General features: G+C 40.4%; 2 protein-coding genes across 4 annotated transcripts in view; one reads left to right on the top strand and one right to left on the bottom strand.

Moving 5' to 3' along the window:
* Positions 1-829, bottom strand: part of LOC140731733 (protein PIMREG-like) — a 30,913-nt gene extending 30,084 nt beyond the window's left edge. For all 3 annotated transcript variants that reach the window (XM_073053464.1, XM_073053465.1, XM_073053466.1), the window contains exon 1: positions 498-829. In XM_073053464.1, coding sequence (XP_072909565.1) covers positions 498-782 — 285 coding nt within the window. In that variant the 5' untranslated portion in view covers positions 783-829. The remainder of the gene's footprint in view (positions 1-497) is intronic.
* Positions 830-3,318: 2,489 nt separating this feature from the next.
* LOC140731518 (uncharacterized) overlaps positions 3,319-13,361 on the top strand; it is a 37,665-nt gene continuing 27,622 nt past the window's right edge. Inside the window, exons 1-2 of the mRNA XM_073052989.1 lie at positions 3,319-3,384; positions 7,145-7,228. Of these exons, the coding sequence (XP_072909090.1) occupies positions 3,319-3,384; positions 7,145-7,228 (150 nt within the window). The remainder of the gene's footprint in view (positions 3,385-7,144; positions 7,229-13,361) is intronic.

Below are 13,361 nucleotides of genomic sequence, written 5' to 3'. Positions count from 1 at the left end.
TTCCCCGCTATTTTCCAGACGGTGGGTAATTCCAAAAGCGAGGGATATAATTGGGATTATTTCCGGTGCCCGTCAGCGGGACGCGATGCTATTGTCAGAGAGCGAGAACGTGATGGAGTTCCTTGACTACTAAACTTTTGTAAACATCCCGTATCTAACCTTTAAGTAACAGTTAAGGATTGTTTTAAATTGATTCATTGTATTTCGTTTTTTTGTACGTGTACGTTTTTATATTTTATGGCTGACTTTGTTTTCAATTTAATGCTCTCGCTAGTTTAATACTAGCTGATAGCGTAATGCAAACGATTTAACTCTAGATGCAACTCATCACATTTTGCATTATAACTAACATCCTGAACCTGCAAAAAAAAAACCCAGCTGCCCCAATTATGGGCGACTACTCTGACTTTTCTCTGATGCGCGATCCTATTGAACGTAATTAGTGTTAAATGTTAGCAGCTTCATTCAAGCCGACACAACGGGAAGGTGCGGTTTACCTGGGAGACGTTGCCCCAGGTGTTCCTCGCCGTCCGCCCCAGGGCTTGGATGGCAGTGGGCTTCTTGGCGAGCTCCAGGCTCTCCCAGGTCGGAGTGTGATCCACGTTGAAGTCCACCTGCTTGAGAGGCAGCCTCTTCCTCAGGGACATGCGGAGGGCGTTGAGGGAGCTGGACGATGGCTTCCTCCTCAGTACGTCGGCTTGAGGGCTGTCGTCTTCCTCCTGCAAAGGCTGCTGCTGCCTCCTCCAGCCTGTGACCATAGACTCCATGATCCTCGCCTGCATACCGCTCTCCCGCTGCTAATTGTGTCCTCGGTATTTTTTGAATTTGGCGCAACTTTAGAGCCGGACGATATTCCCGCGATCTGATTGGACTACTGTATGACATCACGGGGTTCTCTTCCCGTTGATTGGCTCCTGCTTTCATCACTCGCTCTGCAATGAATGGAATTGTTTTCCTCCCCAGGGATTGACCACAAAGCTGTTCCTGCATTATCTGACCTCTCCTCGGGATTGTTGGGAGAAATAATGCCGGTGGGATGATGCGCGGCAATTTGATGGTGATTTATTCTGTATTTGTGTGAACTCGGCGCCCTCTGACGTTGCCTCGTAGAGGTTACAGTCTGCCGTTCCAATTTCCAACTAGCAAAACTTTGGGAAAGTTATTCACCCCTTTGAGGGAGTAAATACGGTTTCCAAAGATGTCTAATTTTTTAGGAAAATATTTTATGCTCGTTGGTTGATCGGTTATAATTGCAGAATCAAGAATAACGTGATCAAGTGAGAATAGATTCGGAAAAGTATACTTTTCCTTATCTGTACTGTATGAAGAACATGTATGTCGTACTGCGTAAACTTCTTGTGTATGTTAAAGATTTAAAGGACAATTGAAGTGACTTGGATTTCTCCCGTTAAAGCTGAAGGATTTTAGAGAGTGAAACTTACACTGCTCAAAATACGATTGACTCTTGCTCATTGCATTTTACATTTTGTCGAAAGAACCGCTTTAGAGATGAGGAAGCTGATTTGGTTTCAGCTTTATTTTTGAGGAAGGGAGCACGTCAAGGTCGACAGAATCGTTGTAAAATAAAGGGAGACTGTATAGTAACCAAGCCGTGTGTTCATGAACAGTTAACTCCACAGTCTCCCGAAGAAAAACACTGGATATTCTACGTGCAAACATGCATTGTCAGTAACTCCGTTTATCAGTAAGAATGTTCATAATGGTAATTAAGCAAAATTGAAAAGTTGAATCTACCTTCGATCCTAAAAAAAATAAAGAAAGAACATAAACATTTTTTTCAGTTGTCTGTTACTTGTGTATATTTTGGTCTTCAGCAATTCTTTGCTCAGACAGAAAATGGAAAGGGTATTCTCAGAACCGTGGGTTCAAAGATAGTAGACAGGCTAGAAATCGGAATAAGAACAGAAGGTGCATCAGTAATAAAACCAGTGTTGTAAATACTCAGCAGGTGGGGCAGCGTCTGGCATGGCAGGTCCCCAATGGACTGAAACATCACCACTTCTCTTTCTGAAGATGCTCTTTGTCCCCTGACTACTTCCGAATTGGAGCATCTGCAATGGCTACTTGCATCAAGCCCCACCTGATCTCTGTGTATAAACTTACATTTCTATGGTTCCAGTACATAATGGAGGTTGTGTGATAAATATTAATTGGTAATCTGAACTGTACAATCTCCTCCTTCCTATAATTGGTCAAGTTTTGAAAACTGCTTGCAATCAGTCCTTCCATGATTTGCAATCAATGACATAGCACCTATATAATCATTTGAAAAAGTAATGAAACTGTTTGAGACTTGAATAGTTCCACACATAGTCATTCATTTCTTTACAGAAAGTTTCCCTTTGTTAACTGGCCTATAGGCAACATGTTGAGAAAGTGGTTAACAAGACCAAACTTGTTTCACCTAAAGGCATCCGCTTCTAGATGTAATTAGATAACACCTAATTAAAGATGCAATGAATGAGGCGCCCAGCAAACAGAAAATAGAAAAAAAAAGTCACGTGATCCACTAACATATTAGCTCATAAGAGCTTTGCCTTTTAACCTGGTTTATTTTTCTGAGTGTCGTTGTAAGGAGACCGTGCAACATAAGGTTCCACCATATTCTGTTGTTGGGCTGTGATAAATGGAGAAGAAAGCTAACGTTAACAACACTGACTTGAGCAGAAGGTAAAATGCAGAAAGATGATTAAGATTTGGATGCTGATTTACAGTAGAGACTAGTATATAGCTCTATGTTATGAAATGCATCAGACCATCAATTATTTCTAATGCTGCATCCTGAGTAAAGTAAAGGTATTAAATGTTCTTACATGTGCATCTGTTGCCATTGGCTGCTTTGCATAAAACTCCAATGATCATTCAGCTTTCCTCAAGAGAAAATTTGAAAGGATTGTTGCAATGTGAAAAAACAGGTCCGGAGAAGGTTCTTGTAAAGCAAAAACATCGGCACAACCTGGCTGGAGCTTCTCCATGCTGTGATTTTAGTGTAGAGTCACTAAAGGAAATATATAGCAGATTTAAGCTATCAAATCTACTCCACTCCTCAAATTGTCCAATTTTTATACTTTGTCCTATTCATCTTGTGCAATAAGAGTTAAATCTAAAAGTAAGTAGTCTGAACACAAACTCTGCTGTGATGGTCACACGCCCAGCTGATGAGGTGGGTAGGACATGGGGCGAGCTGCCCTATTCTGTAGAAGTCCAGAGCTACAGAAATGGCAACAGAAGCCCTGAAGACCTCATCCCTGGGAGAGGAGGGATGCACCAAGAAGACGGGCTACATTTAGAGATGACATGAAGGACTGGTCCAGGCCAGAAGGCGCTGGCAAACTACTGTCGGTGACCGATGCCCCAGTTCGGGTGAGGGGGCTTAAGAAGAAGTTTGCACACAAATTTAGTTTTAAAAAATAGGACCCACCCACAGCATCACAGTATTTGTGTAGTCTTGTGTATTTAATGAGGAGCTGCTTTGGAATTGCAAATGGTAAACCTGAAAAAATGAAGCCAATAATCACTTCACATTTATTTTTAAATCAAGTCTAGCTGTTTGATTCTACCTAGTACCTCTTTCACCCAGGCATTATCAAAAATTATCACATTTTCACATCCTTGGACTCTCCTAAAAATGTTTTCTAGCCTATGAGATACTTCTGAACTTTGATTAATACTTTAGTTATGTGTTGGCTGTTGGCCCTGGACTACACCCCCCCCCCCAATTCACCCATTTGCCACTTGGGGTAGATTACATGTGGCAGTTGTCCTACCAACCCGCATGCAGTGGACTGAAATTAGAAATTTCTTCATGCAGAAGTTGGTGAATCTGATTATAAATGTTATTACCTGATTATAAATGTTAATTTAATTGATGTTAATGCTTTCTATATTACATTCTAATAGTAGGTTTAATTTGTAATAGTATTTGAATGTTAGAGGTAGTTGCAACCATCCAAGATGCCCAATGTCTTTGGCGGCTGTTGGAGTATTGGCTCCACTACGACCTTTCATAGAATTTATGACTGGAAGTATGGGATCTTGCTGATCAACAGTGCTGGCTTCATGCAAGAGGTTGTCACACTGATGGCTCCTATCCAAGCAGCTTTAAGCTTTTACTGTCCCACCTTGACTCTGCAAATGCTGAATTCCTGATAGACGTCTGGTACCTGTCAAAATAACGCTATTTCAGGTTGACAAGACATCTTTCTAGGCCCCGCTGCCATCTCAACTGATCCTGGTGTTCACCGACGTGAATAGAGTTACTTCATTGGGGTTTTGTGTGTTTTTTTTTTGCATTGCTGCTTATTTAAGGTGTCACCTGCACCTTACTGTGTTAATAGTGCCAAGAAAGTAACTTTCTCAGAGTGTGTCCCAGCTGCCAGTCCATGAACACCTCACTGAATGATGTTGGTTGGCGATTGCCTGTCGTGTCCGATGATGATGGGAAACCTGTGCGGGAGAGTTTTAAAGTGGAAAAGCCATTACTGGGGTAGTTCCACTTCTTTGACCTCAGAAGTCCATGTACAGGGCACGGACAGTCATCACAAACTGGGGTCTTCCTTGGTCGTGGTGGGTGGCCATGACGTCTTCTGTGCCTTTGCTCTCCACTGAGTATTGCGGTACTGCCTTCCTGGCCTTTAGATCAACTCTGTAGATCTCATCCGCCCAGTCCACCAGAGCTGACTCTGCTTGCTAGGACAGCCGTGTCCCTGACTCAATGGGTAAGAGGCCCGCTGGGTAACCTCACCTAGTTCAGCCCACCTGTTGATGCGGTGTACCAGAGCGTGGCCTCTGTCACAAGCAAATGGCTACTCGGAGCCACAGGGAGATCTGAATGTGTGGTGGGGACCAAAGGTGAGTAAGCTGCCCCGGCATGGACGTGACAAGCTGCTTCACTGGAGGTGCTACTCCTCCCTCCATAGGACCTCCCGTCATTCTCCTGGGCTCAAGGAAATAAAGTCCTGATCTATTTAATCTTTTCCTATAACCCTGGTCCTCAAGTATATCAACATCCTTGTAAATTTTCTCTGCACTCTTTAAGCAATTTCAAGTTCTTGGGTGTCAAGATCTCTGCGACTCTAAATTGGTCCCAAAATATAAATGCAGCTATGACAGCAGCTATATTTCATTAGAAATTTGAGGAGATTCGGCTTGTCACCTAAGACACTTGAGAACTTCTACAAATGTACTGTGGAGCACATTCTGACAGGCTGCATCACTGTCTGGTATTGGGGGGGTGGGGGGAGGTGCGTGGGTGACTGCTGTGCAGGACCGAAAGAAGCTACAGAAAGTTGTAAAAGTAGTAAGCTTTTCCGTATTATCCAAGACATCTTCAAGGAGCAGTGCCTCAGAAAGGTGGTGTCCATCAATAAGGACCCCCACCACCCAGGACATGCCCTCTTCTCATTGCTACCACCAGGAACGAGGTACAGGAGCCTGAAGGCACACACTGAGTGATGCAGGAACAGCTTCTTCCTCTCTGCCATCCGATTTCTAAATGGACTTTGAACCCATGAAATCTACCTCACTTTTTAAAATGTATTATTCCTGTTTTTGCACTATTTTAAATTTAATATACATATATATATATACTTGCTGTAATTGATTTAATTTTTTCTCTATTATCATGTAATGCATTGTACTGCTGCTGCTAAGTTAACAAATTTCACAATATACGCTGGTGATATTAAACCTGATTCTGATTCAAGCTTATTAAAATCCTTACAGTGGTTAGGTGACCAAAACTGCACACAATACTTTAAATTCTCACCAACTTCTTGTACAACCGTGTAGCAGCCAAAAACCTGGGGATCCATGCGCACTATTTCTTTTCTCTTTCCCTTGTTGGTTCAAATTGGAGAAAAATTCTAAAAAGAGGCCACAAAGCATCTCCTCCTTAACAGGTGCAGGTTATCTTCATCCCTGAGAGAAGGCTCTGGCCTTGAAACATTAACTGTTTCTCTTTCCACTGATGCTTCCTGACCATTTGAATATTACCACTATTTTCTGTTTTATCTCACATTTCCGGCATCTGCATTTCATTAAAAAAAATTTTTTGCTAGTAGAGGCCAGCTCTAAGAAAATGCGAGTTAGGCCTATGTGTGCAATAATTGTTGTAATTGACAGCTACTGGATTACCAGCACATACGACTCAAGAGGCAATCTGCATGCTTACTTTTGGTGGTCAGCCCATTTACGGGCTACAGTATCTGTTATTGCAAGCTGTATGTTGGATAAATGTTATGTTACATTGGGGAGTTGTGCAAAATGGGTAGCCTTGGATCAGTTGTCAGTTAGAACTTCTCTCTCATTTCCCTTATCCCCAATGTTACTCAAATTGGATATATGGATTAGCTGGAAAATGGACATTTGCCTCTGAGCTATTCTTTTCCACCAGTGTACTGTGAGAAATGATTTGCCTGAGTATTTAAAATCTACTTCGCCATGAATTATTGTATCTAGAATACAGTAAGAATTATCCATAGTTTTAAAAAGCAACATGCAGTGTGATGTATTAATCTTCCTGGATGAATTTGCTGGAGTGGAAATTGACTGAACTTGAGGTTACTCCCTGGGAATTGTGTGGGCCTTAAAACTTACCGGCAATAAAGACCGAACCAGGAATTCAATGCAACTTACTTATTAGACACATTTATTTCTTTTGTCTTGACTCAGATCTACAGCTGAAATTATGGCAAAGCTGGCAACATTGTCAAACAAGGTAAGAAGTATCTGCATTATTAATTTCCATATTGTCAGGCAGCAGTGTTACCAATAAAATCTCACCGGGTTACACTGTAAAATGTGAATGCTCCTTCTTGTTCACTCAATACAATTACAGCAAGGTCTCCACAAAAATACAGAAAGTGGAGGATGGCTATATATAAATTATGGGCATGGTCCGTCCCAGTGAGATATAGCCAATTGGTTGTCAAATTTGATTGACAAGTGTTTTACTTGTTCAGTCCACCTCCTGGCTATAGTATATAGTCACCATATTCAACACAAAAATTATCCTCTACCTGCAGCTTGTAAAATGCCGTTCCTCATCTTACAAGAAGCAGTTGACACAAAGCATAATGTGAAGCGAGATCATTGATGGTCCCTCATTGTGTCTTGAAAACAGAATAAACCTAATAGGAAGAGAAATCGGGATCCCGATGGAGTCCAGAATGAAATGGTGACGACCATCACTCACTCCTCTGCTCAGGTAGGCCGTCTCACCTTTATGATACTGAGCCGGAACTCACTAGTGGCTGCTTGGCAATAGATGTTGATGTGCAAGTTTTAATAATGAGATTTCTCCCCCCATCCCCCAGATGACTTTGTCATGGCCACCTATTTATTGACGTCAATAACAAAATTTATTATATTTCCAAAATAAATTTATGCTAAGTGCTCGTTCTTGACAGCACCACATCAGTCAAAAGGTGCTGGTGAGGCAGTTTTCTTTTAATATACGACAATTTATTGTATAACAAGATTATTTACTTAACACCAAAGCGTAATTTAAAAAAATGGATGAAACAGAAAAAGTGGAAAATACTTTTGATGAAAGCAGATAATTTCTCTGGAAAGATGCAGTGAGTGGAGAATGGTTATTTGTAGCTTGGGTAAAATCATTCTCTGTTACAAATGGTAGAATAGTCACCAAACTTGATTAACATGGAAATTAGGCAACTTAACTATTCAGGTAACTGAAACATGGAGAAATTTGTAGTAATAACAAGAGCGTGACGGTGTTCTCACTCTTGGTCTCTCTCCATCCCACTCTTCCTTCTCCTTCCCTCTCTTCTGCTTGTTTATCCTCCCTCTCTCCCTCACTTGTTCCTCCCCCCCCCCACTCTGGTCTTGCTTGTAGGATGTTAGTGGAAAAGATGAGGGAGAAAGAGAGAAACGGGGCAAAAGGGAGTGAGAATCTTTTGGAAAAGGAGTACAGAGTTGTCATTGGCCCTTTGAGGCAATGTTTTTACGCCAAATGCATTAAGGAACATAGAGGGAAGGCAGGAAAATGTAGTTGATGATAAAGTTCAGCCATGATCTCACCAAATACTGGAGCTGCTTTAAGGAGACAAATACTCGCTCCTAATTGTTTTAACACATCTTAGAACCAACCAATCCAAATGGTCAAATTATTAACCTTGAGATACTAGCTATATTGATCTAAAACAATAATAAAAATGTAAATATTTGTTAATAGTAGATTTGGATGCTATTGCATCCTTCCGAAGGTATGGTGACTTGTTTTACGTATTCTGAGGTGACTGCTGATGCCAAGGGGGAACCCAAAAACTCTTCCATTGGGGGACTCACCGACTCAGATCGGGCAGGAAGTGCTGAAGCTTTGTGAAGTAACTTCTGCTGTTTACACTGGCCTTCAATGTGCTCGCAGTGCCTGGCCATGAGATCCTTAATACTATTTTGAATGCTCCTTCTACACTTTGAATAGTCATGGGCAAGAAATTCCAAGGACAATTTAGGGATGACCCATTTCTCCAAGAAGTCTTTCAACACACCTTTGAATCTTTTTGTCTAACCATCTTGTAATATCCTCCCACATTAGTGTCCAGTTAAAGATCTCAGCTTTGTGCATGTGAACAGCATAGGCGTTTGGAATTTTAGCGCTGGCAATGTTGACATGGAGGATTCTGATATTGGGTCATGTATCCTTCTAGAGAATTAAGAGGATTTTGTGGAGATAACTTTGTTATCTTTCTGGTGACTTGAGATGCCTACTGTAGGTAGTTCTGGACTGAGGAACTTTTGGGGAGCAGTGTTACCCAGGAGACTGAGAGCCTTGTGCTGATTGTAATGGCTTGCTCTTCAGTTAACCATGTAACGGTGAGATGTATTCCTCAAGCATTCAGTGTGGGTGAATGTCCCAAGCAGCAATCTCAGTTGCCACTAGAGGGCACCATTACTACTAGGTTCAGTGCGCACCTTGAACGATCTATGTTTCAACAATATTTTAAGTTTTCTTGCTGCTGTAAATTGTCTCAACTGCTTCACTTTTCAGTCATTCATTTTCTAGTTTAAAGAATGCCATAAGATGGTAATGACATGTAACTGTAGCGGGAAATAAAGTCATTCATTTGTGTTTGTTCTTGAATGTTCCAAGAGAGTTCTAAAGCTCTACACCTGACTGGAAGGTTACTACTGGTATCTGCCTCAGTGTTCCCTTCTAAGGATAATACGACATGATAATAAAGAGCAAAATTAAACTACTGCTAAATCTAGATACATGAGGTGCATTAGAAATTGTACTGTAATTCCATCCTTAATTGAGAAATGAGAAATTCCAGGCAAAAACGCCCACTGATAACAAGGTACACACACTGAGCTGTCCTGAGCTGAGTGAGACTGAAGGGTCTTTAAAGAATCACCAGCTGTTAACTACCTGGGCCTCGGGCCATCTACGACCTCCTCACACTTTGACCCAGCATGGAGACCGAAATGAGTTGGAGGCCAAATGCCAGGACTCTGCTGCTGGAGTCTCCACTGGACCCTACGACTGAGCACTGATGCTTAGTGGGGTCATGGCACTTCACCTCTGACCTTCATCCTTGTACTAGGTAGTATTGCCAAATGAACAGATACTCGTAAAGGTAGCTGCATTAATTTCTTGAGTCACTCAATTTTATTTTAACATTTAATTGTTTGTTACTATTTTATGTTTTTTTTTTAGTTTTGTTTTATTCAAATACTTTTTAAATATCTCCATCAGAAGTGATTCCAACAATACAAAAGTCTTTTACAGGTGAGCAGTTAAAGGAAGTCATGGTATTCTAGGGGATGTAAGGGCGCAGCAAGGTAACTTAGCCGTTAGCCTAATACTGTGCCAGTGATCAGGGTTCAATTCACGACGTGGTCTGCTAGAAGTTTGTATGTTCTCCCCTTGACTGTGTGGGTTTCCTCTGGGAGCTCAGATCTCCTCTCACATTTCAAAGGCATATGTGTCAGTAAGTTGTGGACGTGCTATGTTGATGCTGGAAGAATGGCAACACTTGCGTGTTGTCTCCTGCAATGGTTCTGTTACAAGGACTTAGCACATGCGCACAGACAAACAAACAGGCAGAAATGCAAAATACAGCACAAGAATACGAAAGTGCATACACACACCGACCGACAGGCATACACAGAGCGTATGCACATACTCTCTTTCTAAACACATTCAGAATACTACACACGTTTATAAAACATCACTGAAAGCTGTAAATAGCCTCTTGGAATACGAATATAGATTGCTACGTCCATGCACAACCAACTCAAAGTTACTTCAAAATCACTCGGGGGAAAAGTATTCAATATCAATATTCCTTCTAAGCCAACTGTGCAGTAATGAAAGAATTTGTGATTGTTAAAATATTTTTTCTTGTTTGCCGTGGATAACGAGAGTACAGAAGTATTTATCTACTACTTTAATCACTGTGTATTCTATTTACAAATACTGTACCTCAAGAACAGACTGAGCACAGACGGAATGGAGTCTTTGTTTTTTCTGTGCCCTCTCTCTTCAGTTCAGCAGCTGTGTATCTGTTAAATTCCACTCTCTTTGATTGCAATGCCATGTGGAATTAAATGGCCAGGAGCAAAACTTCTTGACATAGAACTAGCAAACTTTAAAACATATTCTTATTTTTTTTCCTTTGTATGCTTTGTTGAAAATAGAAATGACGAAGGCCTTTAATTTTAATATTCCAGATATGACCAGCTTCCGTGATGATGGATGTACCTAAACTCAGTGAGATGTATTAAAGCTACTTATGCTGAAATAACTTGCATTAGCATCAAATAATAATGTTTTACTTAAAACTCCCTGCACCCATTTACAGGTTATTTTGTGGGAGATAGTAAAATTAGATTTTTTTTACTCTATCAAGAAAACCTCAAATTAATCCAAGACTTTGCCATGTGAGATTCAATCCAGAAGTTAAATAACCCCACACCATCTGTTCTCCGCTATGCTTCACCAGTATTCTGCGTAATGAGCTTTTCATGTGTGAATTTTGAAGTGAGCATCAAGGAAATCCCTGTCAATCAAATGAAAGTTGAAGGACTAAAAATTAGTGACTTTTTATTATAAAATAGATCTGACAAAAGTAGCAAAATAAGTGCTGCTCCAAGCAAATAACAGTCGTATGGAAATAAGGTACAGATCTTATTTCTAATAATCTGAATGACTATTGATCCAAAAATATGATGGAAATCTGCCTTCTCAATTATCTACCACATACACTGTGGAATAAAGCCTTGTTTTCTTTGTTCTGTGGTAGATGCCATTTGTTTTTTGTCATTCCTGTGTCCTGACCACTACCAAAGGGTAAATTTAAGTGTGGGAGCAAAATTTCTATCAGCTAATTCTTATATCCTTTAGACAATCTTCCTCAATATGTTGGTTATGATCAAACTAATAAGGCTGAAAGAGTACAGAGAAAATATTCAAGGATGTTGCTGCGCCTGGAAGACCCGAGTTATATAGAAAGATTGAATAGGTTAGGACTTTATCAAATCTCCTCCCAGTTTTCTTCATTCCAAGGAATAGAGGAATACAAAATAATGAGGGGTATAGATAGGGTAAATGCATGCGGGCTTTTTCCACTGAGTTTGGGTGGGACTATAACTAGAGGTCAGGGATTAAGGATGAAAGGTGAAAAGTTTAAGAGGAACATGAGGGGAAACCTCTTCATTCAGAGGGTCGTGAGTGTGGAATGAGCTGTCAGTGCAAGTGGTGCATGGAATTTGATTTCAGCATTTAAGAGAAATGTGTATAGGTACGTGGATTGTAGGGATATCGAGGGCTATGGTCCCAGTGCAGCTCAATGGGAGTAGACAGTTTAAATGGTTTGGCATGGAATGGATGGGTCAAACAACCTGTTTCTGTGCTATACTTCTCTAGGACTCTATTGCTATTTTCAGCTTGACATTTTTAGATTTGATATACCTTCCTCTGGGAAATGTCCATATTTCCATTTCAAAGTAAATGAGGGAAACAACCAGGTACTGGATGAAGAGATTTCTCACTCACTGTTTGCTTCCAGGATGGAAATCATTTTTCTTTCAGTGGTGAAGAGTTTCCATCCCGGAAGCCAAAAAGCTCCAGATGATTACCATCATTACAGCTTCACTTGTTCTCTCTCCATTTCCGGTGACCTTATCAATGGGATATTTAATAGGAATTTTTAATTACATGTGCCTATGCTTAAATAGTTCAGTGAATTAGTGATTGTCTAACGGATATAAGAATTGACCGATGGATAATCCAATATTCAATGAATGAATATTTGCACCCATTGACCTGATGATCTACTGGGGCATTAATATTATGCATAATGAAGAAGTAGAGCAATGGGTGCATATTTGTTAAAACTTAGAGACTTTAGATATGTTTGCAAAATTGGTTAAAAAATAATGATTGGCATTTTTGTGAAAGTTCAATATCTATATCTTTTTTGCAACCATAGGATACCGTACTATCTTGATTGAAGACCATGGTGTCATCTTTAATACTAATGTGTGAACAGAAGACAATCAAAGAATCACTCAGCACTCCAGTTCATTCAATAGTCAGAACTTTATATTGCTAGGAAGTAAGCTGCTGACTGTCTTGGTCATTTCTCCATTGACCAATCAAAATCACATACCTCTTATGCACTTCTCTAGCGCAACCTGGCTGGCTACAGACCTATCATAGCATTAATTGATTACATACATACATAAAATTGAGTTAATGTTAAGCATCACATTGCTTCTTGATCAATTTCCAGACAGTTCTGGGCCATTGCATTGTGTTTCCAGACACCTTATCAACCATCCCTCTAAACTGTAAAGAGGGGCTTTCTTTAGCCGTTTGCATCTGGGGCAATCACAGGAATATGGACAAGTCACAGATAGTCTTAAATTCAGTCCATAGTTGTACATTTTTAAATGATATGTGTTATAATGACATGCAGTGCAACCACGGTCAAATATAACATAAGTGAGAGTTAAACATTGAGTAAAGAAAGCTTCAGTTTATTAAGCAGATTAATGAATGCTCTATTTATAGAGAGATAACCGCATGGAAGTAGGCCGTTTAGTCCACTAAATCCTCACCAACCACAATCACCCACTTACTGCAATCCTGTATTAATCCCGTTCTTGCTGTCCCCGTGTTGTCATCAGCTCCACCAATTCCATCTCTCATCACATCATGTCCTATAGACAATTTACAGTGTCTAATATCTACATTTCTTAGTTTCTTTGTGAGCCTGCTAATACAGCAATCCTGATTTTATATAGTTTGCAGTATCAGTACAAGTTTAAAAGGTAGACACTAGGGAGCAAGATTTTCTAGTTGACAAACT

This window comes from Hemitrygon akajei, chromosome 8 (genome assembly GCF_048418815.1).
Source record: "Hemitrygon akajei chromosome 8, sHemAka1.3, whole genome shotgun sequence".
In the NCBI taxonomy this organism is placed as follows: domain Eukaryota; kingdom Metazoa; phylum Chordata; class Chondrichthyes; order Myliobatiformes; family Dasyatidae; genus Hemitrygon; species Hemitrygon akajei.
The sequence above is the reverse complement of the archived record's forward strand: the minus strand, read 5'-3'. Positions and strand labels throughout refer to the sequence as shown.